Source organism: Azolla caroliniana, unplaced genomic scaffold (genome assembly GCF_043228905.1).
Source record: "Azolla caroliniana isolate FFs.n. ecotype wild unplaced genomic scaffold, voAzoCaro1.0.p SCAF_6, whole genome shotgun sequence".
Taxonomy (NCBI): Eukaryota; Viridiplantae; Streptophyta; class Polypodiopsida; order Salviniales; family Salviniaceae; genus Azolla; species Azolla caroliniana.
This window is the reverse complement of record NW_028230441.1, coordinates 20062306-20089592: the sequence shown is the minus strand read 5'-3', so window position 1 is coordinate 20089592 and position 27287 is coordinate 20062306. Positions and strand designations below refer to the sequence as shown.

Below are 27287 nucleotides of genomic sequence, written 5' to 3'. Positions count from 1 at the left end.
CCTCACGTATAGTATTGGTAATGTCGGAATCCACGGGCATGTCAAAGACCTGTGCTGCTTGCAGTCGTGCTGGACCCAAGATTACTTGCTTCTGGTTATCGAAAGCTGGCTCACCAGGACGTGGTGTTAGATACGAACGCCGTGATAATGCATCTGCCTTCCCTTGGTGCTTCCCCGGACGATATGTAATTTTGAAGTCGAAGCGTGTGAGGAAGTGGGCCCACCGAGCTTGACGTCGATTCAGTACACGAGCATCTTGAAAGTAGGCAAGGTTCTTGTGGTCACTGAATACAGTGACCTGATGAGGAGATCCCTCCAGGAAATGCCTCCATTGCATAAAAGAATCAACTATTGCTAATAGCTCTTTATCATGAATTTCGTAGTTGATTTCGGCGGCGTCAAACTTACGGGAGTGGAAAGCCACAGGATGTAGCTTCTCGTCGTTACCCTGTTGTGACAGAATGCTCCCCAATGCGAAATCCGATGCGTCAGCTTCGATAATGAATGGTTTTTCCGGATCCACATGACCTAAAATTGGAGCTGATGTAAACGCCTTCTTAAGACTCTCGAAAGCCATGCCCGTCTCTTTAGACCAAAGGAATGATTGTCCCTTCCTGGTGAGATGTGTGAGAGGCAGCACAATTTTTGAGTAATTTTGTATGAACTTCCGGTAAAAATTTGCAAAGCCTAGGAAGCATTGCACATCCCGCACCGAACGCGGAGTGTGCCATTCTATCACCGTTTTGACCTTGGCTGGGTCCATAGATATGCCTTCTGAGGAGATGACATAGCCGAGAAACTCCACTTGGTTGCACCCGAAACTACATTTCTCTAACTTTGCATACAGACCATGTTCTCGAAGTCGTTTTAGTACTAATAGTACATGAGAATCATGTTCTTCTTGGGTCTTTGAATAAACCAGTAGATCATCCAAATAGATGATCAAAAAATCATCCAAGAGATCTCGAAATATATCATTCGCCATGTGCTGGAAGACTGCCGGCGCATTAGTGAGTCCGAACGGCATGACCGTATACTCGAAGTGCCCATATCTGGTGCGAAACGCGGTCTTCCATTCATCTCCTGGTCGGATCCGTACGAGGTTATAGGCTCCTCGTAAGTCGATCTTCGTGAAGAACCTGGCACCGTTGATCCGTTCTAAAAGACTTGAGATAAGGGGAAGAGCATACCTATTTCTTACTGTGACCTTATTCAAGCCACGGTAATCTACAACGAGTCGAAGCGAGCCATCTTTTTTCTTGACGAAGAAAATGGGTGCGCCGGCTGGAGATTTCGAATGCCGAATGAAACCGTTCTCCAAATTCTCCTCTATATAGGCTCGAAGGACTTCTAGCTCGGTTGGTGACAAATTGTAGATCGGCCCCCATGGCGGCTCTTTTCCCGGTTGTAAGTCGATGGCGCAATCGTACGGCCGATGATGAGGAAGTGTGTTGGCTTGTACTTTATCGAACACATCAGCATACTGACGATACTTCTCGGGAAGTTGAACGGTGGACTCCTCTTTGGTGGTACTGGAGGGTTGTACTGATATTGCGAAGAGAAACATTTCCTCCTTGCGCCCTTCCTCACGCAACTGACGTAGCGAAATGGTTGCAACCTTCTGGGTAGATCCTTGGGTTTGTCGCAACCGGATTTCCCTTGTCCTCCAATCTATGTCTGGGTTATGTAACTCGAACCATGGTAATCCTAAAACTATGGGATGTTCTGGAATACTAATAATATTAAATGATACTACACATGTTAAGTTATCTAGGACAATATTAACGGGTTCCGACTCTTCTATGATATTACCAGAAGCAATGGGACGACCATCAATGACTACTACTGAGGCTGGACATGGGAGCTTTCTGAGAGATATCTGATGAGCTCGGGCAAAATTCCTATCCATGAAGCAAGAATTAGCTCCGGAATCTAGAAGGGCTAAGGTATGTACTGGAGGGGTACTTTTAGTACTAACTGCTACTTGGGCTACGAACACATCACTAACTTGCTTAGAGGGAATGGAACCACTAATGGGCTGCACAGATCTAGGGCTGTCCAACCAAACGGCTCCTATTTTGGCTGGACTTAGTCGTTTAACTCTTCTTCTAATTGGCTAAGGACATCAAATTTGTTTGCGAGATTCGGACTATTAGTACTATTAGGACTATGACTATGAGGACTATCAGAGATTCCTACTGAAATAGACTCGGGTTTAGTATAGTCAGAACTAACAACGACTTGGTTTACCTGCCTTCTTGGTCTATGGGGACAGTTTATCGCGATATGCCCTGGTCCACCGCAATAAAGGCATAATCGGTTTGTTCGGCGTCGTTGCTTTTCCTCCTCCGATAGCGGCCCACGACGACGTGTAGTGTCAATTTCCATTGGAGTTGGAGTACTTACTGGAGGCGCATTATGTGACTCCCTTTGAAAAGGTTTTGCTACCACTGAGGCATAGGTAGGCTCGGATCTTGCCCTCGGCATCTGAAATTGTCGTTCCGAACGTCGCTCGAAGAGGCGGTTGTCACATCTGACCGCTCGACTGATTGCTTCTGTTAATGATTTTGGCTCTTCAGGGAAAGTCAAGAGTAAATCCTTGACATCGTTGCGTAGACCATAGCGGAACTGCTCCATCAATGCTTGATCATCCCAGGGGATATCGGCGGCGAGTAGGCGGAAATCTGCAGCATATGCGGAGGCTGGACGGTCACCTTGGCGTAATCGCCAGATTTTGTTGATTGCAGTCCTTATGCTGTCAGTATCTCCAAAACATGCTTTAAACTCATTTATGAATTCTTCAAAATTATTTAGTACTGGAGATTCCTTTTCTAGTAGCGGAGCGAACCATGCTAATGCTGAGCCATTTAACAACGTGCCTACTAAACCCACTCGTGATGCATCGGTGGGATATCGGGACGGATGCATTTGAATAACTAACCGTACCTGGTTAAGAAACCCTCTAAACTGCGATCGCGTTCCATCAAACTTCGTGGGAAGGCCAATCTTGGGTTCTTTATGAATCCCTTGTGCTCCGTACCCTTGTTGTTGCATTGCTACGATGGTTGCTTCGAGTTGTTGCACGCGTAACGCAAGTTCCCCATGCTGTTGTTGCGTTTGCTGCTTTTCTAAGGAAATTTGCTGAAGATCCCCCAACAAGCGTTGATTTTCTTGTTCCAAAGCATGAAACTTCTCTTTCAAGCATTGAAATTCCGAGAAAACGGATTGATACTCTTCAGCGCTAACGGTGGCCATGGGATGAAGGAAAAGGAAAATAAGAGACTAATAGGAAAGGAGGGAGACAGAAGGAAGAGGGAGAGAAAAGACCAGACAGGCACCGAAAAATCGGTTCAAACTGTCAGGAACTCTATTAAGGCAGAGAAGGAATTAGTACTAAAAGAAGGATTAGTACTATTGTCGGGGAATAGTACTAAGACAGAGAAGGATTAGTACTATGAGAGGTGTCGAACTTTGAGAGAAGGAATGGGTGAGTGAGAGAGAGAGAGAGAGAGAGAGAGAGAGAGAGAATGATGATGCGAAAGGTATATGTATTATATGAAGGAAGATATACAACAGTAGTTAGAAGGCTTAAGACTGGCGTTGAACCGATTTGGTTCGAACTAATGCCTTGCGCCTCCTTTTATAGTGTCTTCAGGAATACTCCTGAAGTTTCTAGAATGTTCCAGAGAAATCTGGAATATACATCAATTTCCCAATAAAACCTAAATGAAAATAATATCCTTCAAATTACAATTTATAACCTAATGGTAAAGTCTCGACCCGTGTAACAAAAGGTTATGGGTTCGAGTCTAGTTATGACAACCATGGCCCGGAATCTTCATGACACCAGATACCGTCCAAACCGGATACGAGCCGAAACGGACATCAATTGAAGTAGCCGACCAAAGTTGAGCTTGAGGGAGCGTGTTGAGAATCAAGCTCAACCTAGTCTAGTGTGTGAACACACCCTTGAGAGTGTGCACTCAAAGGCTTTGATCAAGGGTTTGCCTTTAGGATTAGCTCTAAAGCGACATGGATTGGGAATAGGCAATTGCTTCTTTTGCACTGCACAAATGGAAGATAATACTCATTGTTCCATACAATGTCCGATTGCTCATCTGATTTGGAGTTACAAGTTGTCAAAATTTGCAAGTTTTATCACGATGTTATTTGATACCAAGACAGTGGGTGTTATTTCACACAGATTGACCCCAAAATCAGAGATGGAGATCGTTTTCCTATTTTTGAGGTATTGGGGATTGCATCATAATTGGGATATATGCTCAATCCTTTTGTATTTGATGGTAGGCATGGAGTCAAAAGCATATCGATGAAAGTTGAAGGGAGTACTAATCTGACAATTTTCTTTATTGGAGAGAGTGAAAAAATTCTTTCGTAAGTGGAGCGTTCGCCCAATTGCCTTTCGGCAAATAAATTCAACCTATTCCATTACCTATGTAGTTAGTGGGTGACTATACTTCATTGTGACACCCGTCGTAAGTAGTGTTTTTCATACAAAACTTTATGAATGTAGTTGTAGTGTTTTGCATACACTTTATATGATATATAATTGTTTTTAGTGTTTTCACTACATAATGAAAAGAGAGAGCCCTAGAATTATTTGTTTTTACCAAAGGAAGGAAAAAAGAAAGATATAGTAATCAGGGCAGGAATTTGACGGGTGTCATGCCCGTTTAAGGCCATTTTGCCTGTCAAAAACATACACCCAATAAAAATGTCTGTCAAGTGACATATAAACTTACAATTTTTATTTTTCATGCAAAAGGCGCCCAAAAATTATGCATGTCAAATGACATGCTAAAAATTTAATTTCCATGTCATATACATACATACACACATACATATATACATATATATATGACATGGCAAAGGTTGAATTGGGAGTCAGGACTTTTCCTGGTTGGCGGCAACCATTATGGATAGCCAGAAATTGATTCTGGCCAGGATTTCCGACCAACTGGAATTTAGCCGGATGAGCCGGCTATTTCTATAGTATATGAAAATATTTATATTGTATGTTTCTTCCAATGTTTCATTCCCAAATTCCCCCCTCTCCCTATTTCCCCCCTATTTTCTCTTTTCTTGCTTCCTTCTTCACGCTTCCTATTCCTTCTTCACGCGTTGCTCGTTGCTTTCCTTCATTGCTACTCCCTGTTCCTTGGTTGTTACCCATTGCTCCCGGCTCGCTCGCTACTCGTTGCTCCCAGTCGCTTCTCAGTGATTGCACGACATCTACTGTTTGCCACTACACCACTCTGAAGTATGTATTTTGTCTCTCTTTTTTCTCTTTCTCTCTATTTTCTCTGTTTTTCTCTTTTATTGAATCTTTTTTCTTTGAAGATTGCTCATGAGAAGCGTGTATGACAAAGTGGAATGCATTTTCTTTTATTCCCACAAAAATCTACAATAGCATAAGGACTAAGCAATTAGAGAGATTAGTTACATATGTTTGTCCAATATGGACTTATTGAAAGCCATAGAAAGCATGGAGGAGGTGAGATACGTCTGATTGTTGATTGGTTGAACCCATAGATATCAAGGAGTATGGTTGTGATGAGGTTATTATGTTTGATTGTTGATTGGATGAACTATTAATATGCACAAAGTGATGCTAGAGGAATTTTAGGAGACATCAAACATTTGTTGGAGGGATATATTTAACCTTTTGGTTTGAAGAGAAAGAGAGAAGGATAGTATCATTGAAGTAGACACATATTGCACAATGCTTAATATGAGTGGAATCACGGTATGACAAATATTTTTTTGTATATTTTGGGCTTTAAGAAATATATTATGAGTAAGTATTCAGTTTGTATAATAATCATATCTTCAAAGTTCATACTAATCAATCATATTTGTATAATAAATATAAAAATATTCGTTTTAAAAAAATTAATTAATTAAAATAAGTTTCATAAACTCTCTTGACACTATAATCTATTAATGAATAATTGTTTTTTTGGTGAAATACTTTTATTTAAATAATAAATAAATAAATTTTTATATTTATTTTACAAAACGAATGGTTTTTTAATATTCTTGGGGCCATTTTGTATTCTCGAATATTGAGAATATTGCGCATGGAGAATATCACGAATATGACGCATGTGTCAATCTATTAATCTATGATTAAAACTTGTATGTTATATGACATACATCTTTAAAAAGTTTAAAGATGTATGACATACATGTGTCAATCTATTAATCTATGATTAAAACTTGTATGTTATATGACATACATCTTTAAAAAGTTTAAAAACTTTAATACTAGCCCGTCAAATTCAGGCCAGGCCCTAATTAGTAATGTCTTCTAAGGTAAACCCAAAACCCAGAGAAACAGAGACAGAGACAGATAGCCCTATGATTGTCTGTTTTCACGAGAGAAAAGAGAGAGAAAAGAGAGAGACAGACAGACAGACAGAGCTTTGTAGAGATGTGGGGTAGGGTCATGGGGTCCATCACAACAGAGGCGGGATGAAAGCAAGCACACGAATGGAATAGAAAGGTCGACAAATTTTGCGCTGCAGCCATGTTTGTGCCAATTCTGCATGCTGCATCATGTCTGGCCCCAAGGAAGAAAGACCCAAGTCTCTGTGTGTCTGCTAGGACCAAAAGAAAAGAAGAAGAAGAAGAAGAAGAAGAAGAAGAAGAAGAAGAAAACTCAAGAACCCCTCTTAAGCAAGCATGCAAATGGATAGTAGAGCTCCTGTTGAGGAAGGAGAAGGAGAAGAAGAAGAGGAAGTAGCATCAATGAAGCTTCCATTGCCACAAGGAAGCTTGATCAATTGGAAGAAGGAAGAAGAGGGTGTCGATGATGAAGGAGAAGACGGGATCCGTCGAAGGAGCGATGAGATATCGGATTTGTGGAAGTGGACGGGCCTTGTGGCGGCAATTTGGGTGCAGGCATTCGCCGGGAATACTGCGGCCTATGCCAACTATTCCGCAACCCTAAAATCTGTCCTTCAGCTCTCACAGGTGCAACTCAACTACCTTGCTCTCTCCAAAGACCTCGGCGAGAATATGGGTCTCATCGCGGGCCTTGTTTGCAACAAAGTACCTCCTTGGATCATCCTCTCTGTTGCCGCCCTCGAAGGCTTCTTGGGGTTCGGTACCCTCTGGCTTGTCGCAAGCAATACTCTTGAACTCCGACCCCCTCTATGGCAGGTCAGTCCATCTGTACCTCTCTCTCTCTCTCTCTCTCTTTCTCTGAACGTGTGTATGTGTGTTTAATCTTAAATGTAGTTTTTTCATCTTAATCTGTGAAGCCTAAACCCTAGCACTGCCATCCGGCATTCGCCCTCTATGATTCCGCCGAGGTCAAATAGCCTTCGAGAGGCAAGTAAGCCTGTGGTTGCTCAATACTATCTTTCTCGATCTCTCTGTGTTTCCTCTCATATAATTTTAATCTCCATGGAATATTTCACCTCAATTGCAAAATTCTAAAGGTAAGGGCAGAAGAAAGGGTAGAACATAAACCATAAATCCTAAGTGCAAAATGAAAAGCTAAAACATAAGCCTAAACCTGAAATGCAATTGGGATCATTGTATGGTTCACCGCTTGTGCCATCATTGGCATTTGCCCTAAATTGTAAGCCCTCAATCCTTAAGACATGAAATTATCAGCCCTCAGTCCTTGCGCCATGTTATCAGAGTTCAAAAACTGGTAAATAAGCACAAAGAAAACCCCCAAATCCTAAAGGTAATATAGAATAAAAATCTTGTGAAATTTTTTTTAAGCAAGAGAAGCCTTTTGGTTTGCCATGTTACTCAGTATTTGAGTTGACACTACAAGGAATACCATAACCTGTCTTATAAACATGCATGGTATAGCCTTCTTTTCACCAACATTAAATATAAGATCTGGACTATGATTTTCAACATCCATCATGTTTTCAAATATAAAAGAAAAGGTCATGCATGCTAAACATCTGAGGATAGGATGGTCATACCTCAGAATGATGTAACATACTATGGAAGAATGGCATTGAGATGGGACGATCACCGACAAAATGTCATCCTATAGAAGAATGCCACTGCTATCTTCTTTCCCTCCCTACATTTTTAAAGTTTTCTTTGTTCATAGGTAGATCACTTAGTTTTTACCCATGATTGAAATCTGATGCAGTTCTATTGTTGAATTTCTCTAGATGTGCGTTGCCATTTTCGTGGGCGGGAACAGTATGACATGGTTCAATACAGCAGTTTTAGTGACATGCATGCGAAACTTCCCCAAGAACAGGGGAACTATTGTTGGTTTTCTCAAAGGTTTTATTGGGCTAAGTGGTGCCATTTTCACCCAGATATTCACCTCCTTGTTAAGTAGTAGTGGAGTTAACCTTCTATTTTTCCTCTCCGTTGGGCCAACTCTTGTTTGCATATTTTGTATGGGCTTTATCCGGCCGATAGTGCCTCAAAAAGGAGAGTCGTATGCAGAGCTAGAGGAAGAGAAGAAGCATTTTTCCTTTATATACATAGTGTGCATTGCCCTTGCAATCTACTTGTTTGTATTGGTTTTCATCAATGAGCTTGTTTCAAGCTCCCTTGTATCATTCGTAGCTGCCATTGTGATGTTTCTATTTCTTGCGATTCCAGTCGCTGTTCCAGTAAGGCTTTTTATACGGGCTTTTTTGTTCAAGAGCAAGGGCAAATCTTGTCTTAGAGAAGCTTTGCAAATAAATCTAATTGATGATGATAATAATACTGAACCACTAAGAAGCTTAGAGGAGAAGAGAGAAGGGATTTTTGGTGGTGATAATGGAGAGGTTAAACTCAAGGTTACTGAATCAAAGATGGAGGTAGCAAATGCTGAAGAGGAGGGTGGGGAAGTTCTTTTAGCTTTAGGTGAAGGTGCAGTTAAGCAGAAGAAAAAGCCACCTCGGCCAAGGAGGGGGGAGGACTTCAAACTAACGGAGGCATTGGTGAAATTTGACTTTTGGCTAATGTTCTTTGTTTTCTTCTGCGGTGTGGGAACGGCTTTAACTGCCGGCAACAATTTGAACCAACTTGGAGAAGCGCAAGGTTACTCCCAAGTCTCCACTTTTGTATTGCTTTGCGGCATTTGGGGCTTTATTGGGCGACTTGGAGGAGGAGCGGTATCAGAACATTGCATAAGGTCTCGTGGCTGTATTTCTTCTGACTAGTTTGGTTTATTTTGTTTTGCGAAGATCAATGAGGTTTTTGATGGTAATCATGCTCTAATCATTTATTTATATGTGGTCTTTGGCTTCAGATCATCCAGCATGCCTCGTTCCGTCTGGATTGGTGTTGCTCAATTCCTAATGATCCCTGCTCACTTACTATTTGCATTTGCCATTCCCGGCACCCTTCATGTTGCCTCTTCACTTTTGGGTCTTTGCTTTGGCATTCAGATTGCTGCCATTGTCCCTACGGCTTCAGAAATCTTTGGTTTGAAACACTTTGGAATCATCTACAATTTCATTACACTTGCCGACCCCATAGCATCCTTCCTCTTCTCCACTCTTCTTGCAGGTAACCTTTACGACCTCGAGGTACTACGCCAGTATGGTACTATGACAGATGCTGGAGAACAACTCGTATGTACTGGGGCCCATTGCTTCCAGCTCACGTTTTTTATCGCTGCGGGTGTGTGTGTCATAGGAACCGGGCTTTGTATAATTTTGACAATCCGACTAAAACCCGTGTATGTAAATCTCTATGGAGCTCAAGATTGGGATAGCTCTTACACGACCCTTCCCTCTTCTTGCAGTGTCAATAATACTTCCTCGGCATCTCTTCCTGGTGCATCATCTGCATTCCCACGGGTTCTTTCATCCTCTTCCATCACACATCCAAAGGAAGATTCCCAATGCCATTGATAGGCAATTTGTTTTTCCATTGGTTTGCTACATGTTTTGCCTCGTTTGACTTAATTGTGTTTGCTAGTACACATTCACCACTGGGATAAAATAAAGCATGTAGTCTTTTGTAGGAAAGACTGTCATAGTGCTTTGCCATTAGTGGTGTATATATAATATATAGAGGAAAACTATACAATTTGAATATCAAATTCACATTATTTTAAATTATTCATTGTAAGATGCTATCAGTTTTGAACAGCAAAAGCATAGATTTGAATGACAAAACTACAACTTTTGAACAACAAAAGCATGATATAGTTTTAAATGGCAACCATGAACTCACATTATCTATACCTTTTTACACAATGAGATGTATTAGCTTTTGAGTAAAAAACCTAATCTCACAATATGTAGTTAAAGCTATGTAAAAAATGTTATAGTAAAATTTATTCTCTTTTTAGCAGCTCATGTTGTCAATGAATTATGGTTCTCTATTATAGTCCTTTAAAATCTAGATTATTCCTTGGATAGCTCTAGGAATTGCAACGGTTTGGGATTGGTTTTGGGTTAAGCGGTTTGGTCTTATCCAAACCAAATTGGTTAAGCCTTAGCTAGTTTGGCCCAAACTGAGCTCTAACCAGTTAAGGATGCTCAAACTTGAACCTAACCAAACCAAATTGCCAAACTGTTTAAAAATGGTTTGATGACTTGGTTCATGCTGGAGTTGAGTTGTTGCTAATTCCTAGATAGCTCCACTCTTATAGGAGCTTTTTTTAGTTGGCTATCTTTTGTTTCATTTGTAATAATTTAAGGACCTTTGTATTTATTGAACTTGATTCTTTTTGTGACCTACTTTTGGAGTTTGAGTTGATCATTTTTTTCATGCATTGTGCTCTCCTTTTTGACCGGTCCTTTGTTTCAAATTAATGAATACAATGGTATTTGGACCATGTATGTATCGCCTTATGTTTCCATTAGGGCAAGATGTTGTGTCTCAAGTAACAATTAATAATGGAGTTAGATCAAATATTGCCCTCAAAAGATTTGTTTGTCAAGGATGTCACTTATCCCTATCTTGTTTGTTATAAATACTCATCCCTTCTTGGTGATGTTATTAAACCTTGCAGCTAATGGTGATATTGTTGGTTTCCACCTTCTATCTAGGAGACAACTATGAATGTTGATGAGGGAAATGGTGAAAGTGAACTAATGCTTAGTCATGTTTTTCCTAAACAACCGCTCAGCCATACCTCCGGTTGGGATGTTCCGCCATTTGGTACTGTTCACCAACAGATCAAGAACTCGTGAACTCCCAAAGCATATAGACCACTAGAGTGAAAAGCTCACTTAATAAAAATTTCCTTGTCCATTTAGCGTTTACTATCATACTTACTTTCTCAGTGCTTTTCTTTCACCTAATTAGTGTTTACTACATACATATTAATAAGATTTCCTCACATTTTCACAATTTTAATTTTTGGTTGTGTTTTTATTCTTATTTATTATTCAAATAGTAATTAATTAGTGGGTAATCATTTAGTCAAGAGATCACTTGTGTTGATGCAACAGAGAGCGTGTTTGGACTTTGGACAAATATTTTAGGTCTCGAAATATTATGAGTGTATTAGATAACATTTGCATACATAGTCAAAGCAAAGTATGGCAAATCATGTGGAACAATGTATGTGTGCTCAACACATTGACTATCACCAACGAAGACCTCAATTGACTGGGGGAGCTTAACAACAAAGGTCTCTACCAACTCCAAGCATACCATGCAACATCCACTGAAAATATAGAATGTCCATGCCTTTCTCGAATAAGCATTATAACTCCCTTGCTATCGTTGTTAATGGGTTTCAAACCCGAAACCCTTCTTCGTCAGTAGCGATCAGGTCTTACCCATTTTACGCAATCTTTCATCGCTTGTCTTAATCTTCTTTACATCCCTTTTTTTTCCCTGCCCAATGACCACTTTGATCAAGTTTCCGGAGCCCTTTGTGTACAACTTGCCTCTCTTTTTTTCGCACGTTCCTCTCCTTTGGCACGCGCAACATCATGGCAATGGTGCGGTTCTGGCACCATGCAAAGAATGTTTTAGGGTATAAAGTCTTATCAATCGGGATCAAGTATAGAGGAAGCAGGAAACACTATTTTGAGGCCATGTGTGGCAAAGCATTTTATAGAAATCGATCGATCTGGATTAAGTATACATACTCTGGAAGACCTATAAACCTTTAAACCAAACTTATGAACCCAAGTTTAAGAACCAAACCGAACCGTTTATCAAAAATCCAAACCAAACCATTATATTTTTCTGGAACCAATAAACCGTTAAAACCATGGCTTAACGGCTCGGCTCGGCTCGAGCTGAAACCGTGCCCATTGCTAGCAGAGAGACAGGTAGAGATTGATATTGTGTGTGTGTGTGTGTGTGTTTTTTTCTGATTATTTGATGAGTCAAAGTCTTAAGTGAATAGGAGGAGGAAACTTCCATTTAGAAGATAAATACATACATACAAGTATGTAAATTAATGAAAGTAAAAAATTAAATAAATAAATGGGAAAAAATAAAAATAAAAATAAAATGAGAAGCAAAGACTTTTAATGGTCTTCTTCTTCTCTTTCTCTTTCTCTTCTCTTCTTTCTTTTTTCTGCAAATTCTTTTTTATTGCTTGACTGAGAGACAGACAGACAGACAGACAGAGAGGATTGAAATTTTGGATCTTAAAAAGAGCTTCAAATGAGCAGAGAAGCTTCCTTAATTCGTAAAAGAAACAGAGAAGCAGAAACAAGGTCCTCGTGGGAGCCCCCCCCAACCCCTCACATTCCTCCCATTCACTCCATTCATTCATTCATTCTCTCATCCAGATCTCCCAAAATCAATCTGCTCCTCTCATCCATCTCTTAATAGCTTAGCTTCTTCTCTTTCGGATTTTTGATTCGTAATGAATTCCATCGTTCCCTAATTCTTTGTTTCTGTTTGTTCTTTTCTTTTCTTTTTCTGTTTTTTTTTTCTTTTTTTTTAAATATGAATCTGCTTTTCAGGATCGATTTATAAGCAGAAAATGGGACGGTTCCAAGAAGCCATGGAAACTCTCCAGAATCTATTGAAGTAAAATTTTACATATAGACCGATTATTCAATTCTTATTCATCATTTTTTTTAATGAGTTCATCGATCCTTGAATAAACATCGATCATTTATTTATGCTTCAAACATTTAAATTAGAATCGGAATTCAAGGATTAACCCTATCCATATATAATTATTTGATAGGAAAGATCCAGCGCTCGAGTCCATAGCTGCACAGAAGATCGAAGAGTTAAACAAAGATCTGGCAGCAGCTAGAAACAAATCAACCAGCGACAATGATCAGAAATCGGTTAGCAGCAAAGCAAACACGGACGATGATCTAGCGATGGCAAGGATTAAGAAGGGGTTCCAAGAATTCAAGTCCTATTTCAAGTAATTAAAACAAAACAAAAAACAAAAAAACAAAACAAAGGGGGGTGGGAGGGACAAAGAGAAGTCCATAATTCTACTTAAAATTTAATATCATCTCTGTAGCAAAACCGCTACTTTTTTTTAAGTGCAGCTTGATTTTTGATCTTCTTCTTCTTCTGTTTTTGCTTCATGCCTGCATCTTCTTCATCATTTTGTGGGGGATGGAGTTTTCTTCTTTCTGAGTGTGGACTGTTTGTTTTCTTCCATTTGAGAGATGGTGGTTTATAGTAATTACATGGAATACCCCTCCCTCCCACATGGCCCAAAGAAGACATGGTGGTTTATGCTAATTACAACCATACCCCTCCCACCCATCCATCAAAACAAAGACCCAAGGCCAAACAAATCTCAAAGAGCCTTACCTAACCAACAAAAGAGGAAACCTATGGTGGTTTATAGTAATTTCAAGCAATACCCCTCCTCATCCATGGATACAAAGACCTAGAGAAGACATGGTGGTCATTTATGCTAATTACTCGCATACCCCTCCCTCCAATCCATCCATCCATCCATCCATCCATCAGAACAAAGACCCAGAGGCCAAACAAAATCTCCAGATCCTCCTGCCCAATGATTTTGTTGCACGTGCGCCAACGTGGGACTAGGTGCCATTCGATGTGTGCTCCTCATGTTGCCCCCTGTACCTTCCATATTATGTGTTTTGTTATCATCCATCGCCCCATCTTCCTCTAATCATGGTAAGCATGCCATGAGCATCGTGGCCTATTATTGATTTGTGTGCCCACCATGCAAGTCACATGGAAGGGTTGCGTCCGATGCACTTCCCTTGTTTTTTCTAGCTTCAAGCTTATCATACATGTCTTGAGGTTTGTCCCAATGGCATGATTTTCGCAACCAATGATATAATAATAGTGCCACATCGACATGGATGTCCAAATTGTAGTGGAGTAGTTTCCTTTGTTTCATTTGTGGCTCAATATATATATATATATATTATATCTAGCTTGGTATCCGTCTCTCCCATGTCATGAGGTTTTTGGCCAAATGAATTAAGTTTGCCACAACTTGAACATGGGTGTGCAAACTACGTGCACCAATGTTCCAACTTCCCACTTTGTCTTATAGTTTTTTGCGACCAATGTTTTCATGCAAGATAAACATGGGTTTCCTTTCAAAACTTTTGAACCTCCCCTTTACATATTTCAAAATATATTATGTCTTTTAAGGTTTAGGGTTTAGGGATGTTTAGCTTGTTGTAAGTTACAACAAGCTAAACATCTCGAAACCCTAAACCCTAAACCTTAAAAGACAAGCTCAAAATCGAGTGATTGTTAACCATAAACCCAAGTAATTACTCATGTGAACGAAAACTTGCAATAAGTACAATATCTAACAAGTATTCGAAAACATTCAGAATTGCATGTTTATAATTTTGTACATGATTTGCAAATTATATTTCAATTAGCAAACATTGTGCTGTTTCTTTGTTATAGGAAAGAACAAGGGTTGTTCAAGGCTCTCGCGGAATCTCAAAACCCAAAGGTATGAATGTGTAACAGGTGTGTTGCCATCATGTTAATAATGTTTGGAAAAAATTTGAAAGAGACTTTGAGTTTATTATGTTTTGAACACTATCAAGATATATCGATATGAGATTTTGTCATCAAACTAACAATGTTTCTTAAAACAAAAAAGAAAATACAGTTCACTACAACTCAGACCATAGTCAAAATAAATCATCTTTGAAACCATGTACCATACATATTGTGCGTGCACAGTCAAATGTATATTAAAGATTGTTTTCGCCTAAAGTTAAATTCGTTTTTCTTTCACATGGATGAGCTAAAAATGGTTCTGCACCTTCTTTTCGGATGGCTAGAGAATATTATAGCATGTTGCTTTGGCAACTTGGTTTTCTTTTCTTTTGCATGTTTGCTCATGAGCATGAACAACAAGATTATATTAGAAAATGAATGATACATATTGGTGTCAAGGATTAGCAAAGCCACAACACACATGGAGACTTCTTAACCATAGAAAACATATACCCCCTCAAATGGACTAAGACTAAAACAACATAGGTGGGATTCAAGACTTGAAGATTCAATCAAGATAAAAACTTAGCTTTTTTGTTTTTGGGTCAAAAGTTGGCAACCAACATGATGTCTGAGGGGTAGGCAACAACCGTCTTTTTTGCCAACAAATGTGTCCAGCCAACTCGCCTTCATTGCTTTGTGGGGGCTCTTTATTCCATGTCATACATGTTTGATTTGCTTTGTGTCTTGCGCCATCATTTTCTTCCACCCATACTAACAATCCCAAGGTTCTCCACTTTATTTCCTTTTCGTTTCAAAAGTTCACAAACACTCATTTACTTCTAAGATGATGCCGCCACATAGTACACATCTCTCAATCCATGGGGCTAGATCTTCATCGACATTCTTAAAGTTTGTGTATTACTTCATTTGGTTTCTTAGGTCAATATAACCAACCTCTTGCTACGATGTTCCATACGTGGTTTGAATGATCCAAGTAGGAAACCGATACTTTGTCCTTTAACATACTTCAACACATTGATGCACTAGGTATATTGATTCTAAGCTACCCACATATGCTTGACAAGAATAGTTCATCCTGCTTTGGAATAATTTCTTTTGTTTCCTAGAAATGTCCACAAACAAGACTTGAGGGATTGTTCTCGAGATTAATAAAAATGAATCGTGAATTCTTCCCAACCGCAATGAGTTGTGAATTGATCCCAATCCTCTCCAGAAACACGGAGGACTAGATTTGGCAAAGGATTGCCTTTCCCTAATCTTTTGATACCATTTTGCTTTTGCTTTTGCTCCCTCTCTAGTGGCAAAGGGATGCCTTTCCCTACTCTTTGATACCTTTTTGCTTTTTGCTCTTGCTCTTGCTTGTAGTCTTGCTATTGCTCTCGCCCTTGGGATATGGTCAATGGAAATAACCCTTGTGTTTTTTTGCTTTTTGCTTTTTGCTTTTTTCGCAGTTCATGATAATAGCATGCTCCGACTCGCGGGTTGATCCGGCACTGAGTCTCGGGTTGGATTTCGGGGAAGCCTTCATCGTGCGCAACATCGCGAGCCTCGTCCCGCCCAAGGATGTATGTAACGAAATTCGTCGGACTCTTTTTTTGTTCCACCAAATCAACCCTAATTCCAAACTCCAAATTTTAATTCTAATCATGGACATGAATTTAATGGAGGATTAACTGATCATAATTAGGGATTTAATGGAGGATTAAGTGATCATAATTAGGCCTCCATGATCAATCAATCCATAATAATAATGGTGATGATTTTGAGGATTTTGAGCATTATGTATGTTCATTCATCCTTGTTTAATTGTTGTGTGTGGTGTGGCTATGGCGGCAATACCTGCAGAGCAGCCATAACACATGTGTTGGCTCCGCGATCGAATACGCGGTCGTCTACCTCAAGGTGCAGCACCTCGTGGTGATTGGGCACAGCCGATGCGGCGGAATCAAGGCCCTCCTGGGCATGGATGATGATGACCAAACCTGCAACAAATTCAGGTACCCAAAACAAGCTTTCATGGATCCTGATCTTTTTTATTGTATGCCCCACATGAGAAGATTTCTTTCTGTAATCTCCCCACGTGCCCTTGGGGGGAAGTTCTTTTTATCTCCTAAGGATGACGTTGAGGTTTAGGGTTTATCTCCTAAAGATGCCCTTTAGGTTTAGGGTTTATCTCTTAAGGATGCCCTTTAGGTTTAGGGTTTATCTCCTAAAGATGCCCTTTAGGTTTAGGGTTTATCTCCTAAAGATGCCCTTTAGATTTAGGGTTTACCTCCTAAGGATGCCCTTTAGGTTTAGGGTTTACCTCCTAAGGATGCCCTTTAGGTTTAGTGTTTATCGCCTAAGGATGCCTTTAGATTTAGGGTTTATCTCCTAAGGATGACCTTTAGATTTAGGGTTTATATCCAAAGGATGCCCTTAGGTTTAGGGTTTATCACCTAAAGATGCCCTTTAGGTTTAGGGTTTATCTCCTAAGGATGACCTTTAGATTTAGGGTTTATATCCAAAGTATGCCCTTAGGTTTAGGGTTTATCACCTAAAGATGCCTCTCCTAAGGATGCCCTTTAGGTTTAGGGTTTATGACCTAAGGATGCCCTAAAACCATTCACGGGAAGTAACGAAAACCTTAGGGCCATCTTTTTCGTTCGTGGTAACTTAGTTAGGGTTTCAAAAGTCGATTGAACGTGTTTGCCATTGAAACCTACATCTTGTTTAGAACCATGGGTAGACAAACTTTAATGTGGACATGGTCGACCATGTGAACAGTGACCATATCGAAGATTGGATCGTGTTGGCAAATAAGGCATCTAGAACGGCAAAAGCCAAATATCGAGTCGTCAATAGCGAGGAGCAATGGACGTGTTGTGTTAAGGTGATAATGTTGAATAATATCAATATGGACACGATTATATTCTAAAGTCCAGTCATGAAGAATTTATTAGTTACAAGACATTACATGCACAACACAATGCACCAAACATAAAAAAGGCAAATCCACATTATAGGTTCTTTCTTTCAATAATTTCCAAAATATATATAATCCTACAAGGCTACAAGCATATTTATCACAACAAATATTAAAATCTCATTTTTGCTTCATGTTATTTTGAACAACTCCATATATATCATGATTTTTTACACTCTTGAGCTTTTGAAGCGAAGTTTCTTGAAACACTTTATCGCTTGGTCCTACATAGATTCTACAAGTAGATTTATTAGAATACACGTCTCTATGAATTATGCAAAACTATATGCAGTAGGTATTTATTGCTCTCATGAAAACAAGGTTGTGAATCATTTGGCAACTCATTGATCAACCTATTTTAGGATAAGAGCCCTGATTTGATAAAAGAGATATAGGTTTTCCCTCATGACTTGCTCCTCAAATTCAATCATTATAGAAGTTGATTTCTTAACACTAAAATCAACATTAGAACAGAACACCTCAAGAAAAAACCAATGGTAAATTTCAAGAAACACATCTAACTCATGGATGTTGGTGTTCTTAATTGTTGAATTGTTAAAGGAGTCGGTGAACTTGTCTCTTTGGAACTCCATGACATATCCATTTGTGAAGAAGGCGGTACAAAGTGGCGTGCTCACACTTCATGGAGCATATTTTGACTTTGTCAATGGGGCATTTGAGCATTGGCCACACAACAACAAGAGCATCCAACCCGAAACATTTTAATTCATTTTCTTCTTCTCATTTTGATAAGATAAGATTGTGTTCTCCCTTTTGGGGCTAACACCTTAGCAACTTCACCATCAACAACTTCTTGTTGTAATAAGCTAATCTTCAACTTGAGGTCTCTATGTTGAGTTTATCATCTAGCTACATAGGTGGCTAGCTTGTAATCTAACCTCTAGCAAGAACATGCCTTTCTTAGAGGTGTGAAATGGTACCTCTTCAAAGTTTGCTTTTGTCAAATAAGCTTTGTATATGAGGACATGCCTTTCTTAGAAGAGTGAAAGTGTGCCTCATCAAAGTTTCATAGTGTCAAATAAGCTTGTATATTTTGAGAATTCCTCATATGAGAATAAGTCTTTCTCACAAGTGGGAAATTGTACCGCTCTTACAAGTTTTCTTTTGTCAAATAAGCTTTGCATATATTTAAGATTTTGTGCATCACATGGTGCAGAGTAATTTTCCCTTTTCCATACTAAATGGTTCTTGGATAGATTGTTTTATTATAGTTTCAAATGTTCACAATGCTATAAAAGTTTGCAAATGCGAATAAATCGTATAATATGGAGGAGTTTGAATGGGAAGTGAGACGATAAAATGTGTACTTGTTTGCGTTTAATCAAATATCTCTACTTCTTCACTTCCTACAAAGTAAAACAACTTTCTCTTGGAATTTAACATAGGTTTTGTTTAGAAATTTATGCAAATGATTTGTTTTGATGTACATATATCTAGTATAGAAATTAATCAAATACAATAAGCTAAAGAATTAAATCAAAACATTCCTTGCATGTATTCCAATACAATGATAATTTTCAAACATAGGATGTTTCTTCCATTCCATTTAAAGCATGTGCCTAAAGACGACTAAAACTTGAGAGGTGTAGCTCCATTCCAAATTTGAGGCACAAGGTAGGCATGCAAAAATAAACAATTTCAAGCTTTCTGTGTTGAGATTACATAGATTTTGCAGCCTTAAATGCATTCCAATATTGTGCTCCGTATATAAACAGTCCCTCATCTCAAATGTACTTTCTACCAAACAAGACAGCAATACTAACTAAATAAACAATATCATTATGCTTAATCAACAAAAATTCAAATGCATACTCCCAAGCCCAAATGAAAACAAGCAATTTCGCAGTTGTAAATGTAAAAAATTCTGTCTCAGAAGGGAAACCTATGTTAGGTGAGAGGAAGACTCCATTAGCTGCCACCAAACATTGTTCCCCTGTGCATTTCAAGATGTGTACCTTCATGCATTAACCACAGTTTCTCACAATCCTTCAAATACTTCAATCAGAGAAGGAAATGCTATAAAGCAGACACAAATCATTATTACCAATGATATATTGCCTAGAATGGTCAACATGTTGATCCTCAATCAAGGGGTGCATTTCTGTGTAAGTGAGAAGATAAAAGAAAACTAAACAAATGGATAACTATGGTTAGTATGAGAGATCCATAATAAGTCAGCAATATGGTCAAATCTCAAATCAATTTTATAACCGGCTTGCAACTATCTGTAAGATCAATTATGTGTGCAATAATAAGTAAAGAGGCTCTTGCAAAATAAAGACTCTCGTTACTTTGACTACAAAACGTGTATAAATAATGCGGTTTCAACCAGACTGTCTTGTCCACACAATTTCGTTAGCACATATAGCTCAAAAAGATGCACAAAATGTTAGCTTACTCAAAAGGCCATTCATAGAAGAAAGAAAATACCAAATTCCTTCCTGCTTTTTTGAAGTTTTTCATACATATTCCTGAAAACTGTTATATAACACAACCTAGGCATTATTCACACTTCCATGACATCATTTGAATCTTTTTCATAGACTTCAACTAAGCATTTCCCCATCCGCAGCGCAGCAAGCATCGCTTCCCCTGCATCGCCATAATCTGGATGTTGCATTAATGTTGTCTCAACACTTGGCATCTCCATTTCTTTACCAGTAAAATCTAACTCTTGCTCTCTCTCATGCAATAAAGGCAACAGTTCCTCAAATGTACCACCATCGCATTCAGAACCTTCACCATAGCAACGCTTTGATGCAAGATACAAAGCTGTATTTTGCAAAGCTTCTAGGTACTGATCATCACTCCAGCCATCTCTTTCTGATACTTGTCTCATCATAACCCAGTCATCTTGCGATGCCGCCTTCAACCATGCACTCTCCAAAAGACTCTTGTTACATCGCCGAAATACATCCCCACCCCAAGCAAAAACATCAAATGCACGCAATATTAACTCTTTCTTTTCACTACTTAAGCACACCTCCACAAGCTGTCTTGGTGTCAACACATCATCTTCTTCAATCATCCCTAAATTATAAGCTTCCGCCTGCAGATAAATAGCACAACATCTTAGTCAGACATTCAAAATATATGGCTAAATTGTTCCCTTGATCCACGAAAGATCCTACCTGGATAGTAATCATCTCAATATCAGCATTGATACCAAGAGTTTTGATACCTGATACTCTCTCTCCACCTGCCACAGATAGTATCCATTTAAACCACCTTAATAGAAGTAACAGCTTTTTTCTGGATTAATATGCATGATAAATGCTCATACCTGCCAGAGCTGAAAGCTTCGCCAAGTTCAGAAGCCTCTTTCTGTAAGCTAGAGTCATCTTTCCAATCTTACAAGAAGGTTTCAAATGCCCTTGAATAGAATCAACTGTAACTTGTGCACCTGCCTCTTTTGAAAGAGCCAACCAATGCAGTGTGCTTGATGCAAGGGTGAACTGCCGCATATAGAGTTCATGGAGCCAAAGCAGATCCTTGTGGTTCTGAAGGAATAGCAAGAGCTCATCCTTGAATTCTTCACCCAAACGCAAGAGTTTGGAATATTGCCTATTTTTATAGCATTGTTCAAAAACAAAATTGCTAAACCTCCCCTCCTTCAATCCCATACTTTCATGCTGCAGGAAAAAGGAAATCTCTCACTCCCTCATTCATTCTCTCCCTCTCTATCCTGTTTCAGGAAACAGGGCTTATATTACTGGTACAAAAAGTCCCTCAAACTGACACATATGGTCTACTTCTGAGGCACATATGAATTTACAGAAACCTCCCATGGCCACACAAGAAAATACCAGAAACAATATATGTAAGATGCTATAACCTATAGGGAAAGTATCTCGGTCAGCTGAGAAGAGCCATGCGGAAGCAACGATTGTGGGGACATGAACACATCCTGAAACAAGCCTTCAGGTTACACAAGCAGTGGTTGGTTTATTTTAAATTTTGCATTTCAAAGTTCAAGCTTGTGCAGAAAGACCAAATATAGATATTACTTTGTGATTAGTCTGCACTCTGAAACCCTCATTGAGTCACTCTACATGTAGTTCCCTTTGTCTCTCCGTAGGTACAGAGAGAGAACCACCATTTGGGTTTGTGACTACATTCTGATTGCGTGATTCCCATTATTTTGGGGAAAAAATGGAAGTCGTGTAAATTCAAAAAGAAAACTTGCATAGTTCTGAGAGTGGGAGGAATTGGCCAGAAGCTTCAGGATTCACGGTTGTGTGTACATGGCTTATTAGGTTGTGCAATGGCAACCTCTGTATACAATCAAATCCATTACTCAAACTAATGATCGGATGAATACCAATTTAAGATATCCATTACTCGAAACTGATATATATTTTTGCACGTGAATATAGCTTGGGAAAATAGGTTTCAAACTCGCATACCTACTTTAACCACAGGATTACAATCCTATTGGTCATACATACACTCATATAGACATAAAACGCCCAGACAAGACAGAGATACATATGTATGCATATGCATGTATATATGTATGTATATTATGTATGCTTGTGTGTCTAAAATAAACCTATTCACAGAATCCTCTACCAGAACATTAGGATGGTCAACATGATAATATATGAACTCTTACAACTTACAAAAACCTTCCATGCACATAGCCAAATAACAATAGAAGGCGAGAAAAAAGCAAGTACCATGAGGCTCCGCAAACAATTGATGTCATTCAGTTCAGTACAAATATCCCACAATGTCTGATAGCCAGCATGCCGTCTTGCAAGAGATACCAGAGGTGGATACAATTTCTTTATGGCATCAAGCTTTCTCTCTTCTGCATCAGCGTGACTGACATTCTAAAACGAAAAAGAGATCCAAGAGACGTCTCTAATATGAGTCATACAAGCAATTAGAAGATAATAACTGTATAATTTCTGGATTCTTGGTACACAGGAAAGAGTAAGATTCATGAGAAAACTCACCTCAGTTGCCGCCTCAGCAACTGTTTTGGCATACTGGTACATGGAATTAAGAAGTGTGTCCCTTTTACTCCAATATTCTTTTTGTAAACCTCGGTACTCTTCTTCGCGCTCCACTTTGGCAGTGATTGCACCAGCATAGGATTCGAGTAAAATATCAACAAGCCCTTCCAAATTACCTACTAATTTTTCCACTAATGATGATGCTGAACCAGAAGCTTCATCCTTCAAATCCAATATCAGAGTACAGAGCTTCCAAAGTCCCAATCTAATATTCGATTTGCAATACCATGGTGTCAAACCCTCTGGGGAAGGATACCAAGTTTGTTGAGCATCTCTATAGTGCATTGCTGTTTGGAGCGCTTTAGTGCAAGCATATGAGATCTCACATATCTTATCCACTTGTGTATGAAGAGGTTGATCCCTACTAACTATAAGTTCAATGTGAAGATGAACACAAGAGAAGAGGTCCTCTAGATCAGACACACGACTATAAAAAACTTCTGCCTTGTCCCTATCTAAAAGCATGACATTACTTCTCCGGGATTTTTCCCCTGTGAGTTGTACAAGATCCCACAGTCCTCCACCTGGTTCAGAAGATTGCATATCTGTCTGAAGACGAGCTTTAACTGCTGTATTGTGCATTTCTCTCAGCCAAACCATTGCAGACAGTTTCTCTCCATGTTCCAGAATATTGTGCAATGCACTTCCTAAATTAGGCAAAAGGAGTATTTATGTTGTTATATACATGATCAAAATTATATCAACACAAAGCCGTTTATGTTCTAGCTACGATATAAATACCTTACAATATAGAGGAGTACCAATAATAAGAACATACTCTGTCTTTGTTTGAGCTCCTCAAGAGATTTTGAAGCCAACAGGAAATGCAGAAACTGTTGATGACGATGTTGCTTCTCAGCAAGTTGAGAAGAAACTGCAGCCATCATCGCCATGTTTGTAACCATGCTAGAGGTCCAATGCTTCGCAAGTGTATCCACCAGAGCTTTACTTGCAAGAGCAAACACGTTTTCATTCCCTTCCCTCTCAAAAGCCCCAGCCTGTTGAAGCTTCTCAAAGACAAAATCTACCTGCCCACAAGATAGATACTCTTGAAATAGCTGATCAACTAAAGCCTCTGCTTCTTCATCATGTAATGGCATTGTTTGCTGAGCCTCATTCATTGAAGTAAATCCACTTGTCTCCAGATTCTCCCTCCGATGCCGATCTTCCTTCCCAATTCCCTCATTTGGACTACCTTTCCGTGATAAACTTCTTTCAGGAGGTTCAATGCCACAAAGTAATACTGCTTTAGCAGGAATTGCCCAAACCCCTGCTTTTTCTGTAAGAACTAGCCAAGATCCTTCCTCATTATCCTCAGAGAATGAAAGAACACAAGCATCAACAACTTTACCCACATCCCAGGCAAGATTAAATTGATATAATCTTGCCATTTCTCCGATATCGTAGGCTATTGTAGCAGTTCCATCACTAGCTAATATCATGACTGATCCTTCAGGCTTCCCTCCGACTCGAAGTCGCATAGAATACAGAAACTCCTCTTCTTCGATCCTGGCTTTAGGTAGGATAACATGAATATCACCTTCTCTTTGTGCAGAATTAAGATCATATGAGTAATTGGCAATACAATACTGCATATAACTTGAGTTATTGATTTTGTCCATGGAGTGTGATGCAAACAGCAATTTTAGCCTTCTCTTCCCCACATCAACCTGGAAATCTAAGAGCCAGACTTGTTTTTGACCGACAAGAATTTTAGATTCCTCCAAATCTGCAAGAAGATCAAATGTCCATTCTAGAGAAACATGACGCCCTGAATCAATCTCAACATTCCAGCACTCAAACCCAGAAGCCGTTAGCAAAATTGCTATCTTCCAACCTTCCTTCCCCACACCTTCATTGTGTACCCATGCAAGAGACTTTCCACCAGCACAATACTTGACAAAGGACTGACAAAGCTCACTTTGGGAAGGGTTAACATTCACACTTCTCAGAATAGGTTCTCGAGAAATGTTGATAGAACTACAGTCAAATCGCCACAGCTCCCCACTAGATTGGCAAGCAATACAGATGCAATACTGAACATCACCAATCTTGTATGATGAAGCTACCATTGACCCTATGATACTTGGTTTATCCTCCAAATTAAAACTAACCAGAGGTGTGATGTCTTGTTCTGAAAACACATTCGGCCAATAGATCATTGCTAATGACCTCTGATTACACATAATCAAAGATGCAGCTGAAAACTTTTCAGAGAATTTTGAATTCCCTAGTTCTGTTTCTTCTTGTTGTTTCACTATACAAACAATCCAGCTATCACCATGCTTGGGATCAACGTTGCTGTAATCAGAATTACAAAGAGATGCAGGTATGTATAAAGTTCTAAAACTTTCAGCAGATTTAGTGCGATGGCTCCAAACAAAAATCTTGATGCCATGAATCATCCAGGACAAACCTGTATCTGGATCCATTCCACCGCATACTCTAGAGGCATCTATCAGTGTGCACCATGATCCAGTCTTTAGGATAAATTCGAATAAATATATTACAAAATAGGAAATAACAAGCAATTACCCGTTCTTGGTGCAGATATATCATCTCGTACAGCATTCCTTAACTCTTGAGGGAAGTCACTCACAAAAACAGGCCTGCTAGTATCAGCTCTGCTTTTATCAACACTGTTGAGGAGAGAAGGTGACCTGAGAATGAAGATGTATAAATAGGGAGAACAATGAATTACCCACAAAAAATAAACTCCCTATTAGTAGCTCCAAATGCACATCGTGCCTTAGGTACAATTATCATTTGTGGACATATAAATAATAATAAAATGTCGAGAAGAAAGAAGTACAAAAAGCAAAAAACATAATAAAATGTCAAGGAGAAAAATAAAGGGGAATAGTCATCTCTAGATGTTATAAAAGGTTCACTGCAGATTATCAAAGAGAAAGATGTACAACGGGGTGTAAACTTCGATCTTTATATCGAGAAACTAGAGGGGTTGTCAGCTCTGGATTTTATGGATAGTATAAATCAGGTTACCAATGAAGAAGTTATATGACGAGGCATAAATCCATCTTTGAAGGGGAACTTCGAAATCCGCATTTTATCAACATTCAATGACGCCTATAAATACACAAAAAGCAAGCCCAGACTATCTCTGGACGGGTCAAAATACTTCTCTACAGGTTCACAAAGTGGTATCACCTCTAGAGGTAAACTTTAAAGCTGGATATATTATCTGCAGTTAATGAGATCTGCAAAGTTGTAACACCATTCAAAACAAAACCATCATTCTGGATGAAAAATACTTCACTCTACAACCCAAAGTCCCCGGGGCCTGGAAGGATGATATGAAACAGACATTCCTCACCAAAATTCCATGGAATCTCAGTAGAATTCCATATCCAAGAAGGTGGGTTAAGTACAGCTGATGAATTTCATGAGCAGACCATATACAAGTAGACATTTTTAAAATGTCTTCAACAGCTCATATTGAGCTAAAACGTTTTTTACATACATTCGACAAAATATAATGGAGGAAATAAATTTCATATCCAAGTAAATGTTTTATTGCAATCTCATTTCCATATCCAAGAATATGTTTCAAAACGTCCCAACAAATTAAATCCATAACCAGGCAAACGTTTCAAATTTTCACAAAAAAATCCAAATCCAATTAAACTTTTTATTTACATGTAAAATTTAGAAATGAATACGTACCCAGTGAAAACTTTTCAAAATGCTTCAACAAATCCATATAAAATAAACTCATCTACATTCAATGAGTTTTCTGCAGGGATTCCCATCCAAGTAAACGTTTTATATTTGCATTGAGTGGGGCATATCTGAGAGAGAAATCCATATACTCACCTGACAATGTTGTTCGAAAGCCGAATGGAAGAAGGAGAGGGAGAAGAAGCAGCCTTCCCTGGGGAGGTCAAGCGAAGTCTGTGCATAGGAGTAGATGGAGAAGAAGGAAAAACGTCTCCTTCATTTTCAGCTTGAGCAGGAGGAAGAGGGAAGAAGGTCGTAGGTTTGAAAGGAGTGGAAGCAGGAGGAGGCTTGACAGAAGCGCCTCCTCCATCTCTGTCTCGCGGCTTCGTTCTGCGACCTGCAGGAGAGAACATGTTGAGGCGACTAGGGTTTAGGAGCGGTTTCTCTGTGTGGGATGCTGCTGCTCTCTGTTCTGTAGACTTTGTGTGCCTCTCTCCCTCACTCTCTCTCTCTCTCTCTCTCTCTCTCTCTCTCTCTCTCTCTCTCTCTCTCTCTGTTTCAGTCTCTTTTTTTTGTTTGTAGAGTTTGAAAATGTGAGTGTAAAAAAAAGGAGCAAAGGAGAGGCATGTGAGGCAAATGTATTGTATCAGTATGTATGTATGTATTCTATGTATTGTATGTATGATTGTATGTATGTATTGTATGTATTGTATGTATGTATGTATGTATTGTATTGT

General features: G+C 39.2%; 3 protein-coding genes across 3 annotated transcripts; 2 read left to right on the top strand and 1 right to left on the bottom strand.

Moving 5' to 3' along the window:
* The first annotated feature begins 6514 nt into the window (after nt 1-6514).
* LOC147863265 (protein NUCLEAR FUSION DEFECTIVE 4-like) lies at nt 6515-10228 on the top strand. The gene is made up of 3 exons (XM_087321603.1): nt 6515-7185; nt 8169-9133; nt 9251-10228. Exons 1-3 carry the CDS (start codon nt 6706-6708, stop codon nt 9855-9857), a joined length of 2052 nt encoding a protein of 683 aa, XP_087177729.1. The 5' UTR covers nt 6515-6705; the 3' UTR covers nt 9858-10228.
* Nucleotides 10229-12887: 2659 nt separating this feature from the next.
* On the top strand, nt 12888-18885 carry LOC147863264 (carbonic anhydrase 2-like). The gene is made up of 7 exons (XM_087321545.1): nt 12888-12954; nt 13118-13306; nt 14800-14848; nt 16317-16430; nt 16711-16862; nt 17632-17737; nt 18392-18885. The coding sequence occupies exons 1-7, from the start codon at nt 12908-12910 to the stop codon at nt 18554-18556; spliced, it is 822 nt and encodes a 273-aa protein (XP_087177671.1). The 5' UTR covers nt 12888-12907; the 3' UTR covers nt 18557-18885.
* Nucleotides 18886-20189: 1304 nt separating this feature from the next.
* LOC147863263 (Nucleoporin, Nup133/Nup155-like protein) lies at nt 20190-27007 on the bottom strand. Its single transcript, XM_087320801.1, has 8 exons — nt 26707-27007; nt 25408-25532; nt 23651-25327; nt 22813-23519; nt 22531-22686; nt 21135-21483; nt 20983-21050; nt 20190-20900 (listed from the first exon to the last, which is right to left on the bottom strand). The coding sequence occupies exons 1-8, from the start codon at nt 26961-26963 to the stop codon at nt 20358-20360; spliced, it is 3882 nt and encodes a 1293-aa protein (XP_087176927.1). The 5' UTR covers nt 26964-27007; the 3' UTR covers nt 20190-20357.
* Nucleotides 27008-27287: the final 280 nt, after the last annotated feature.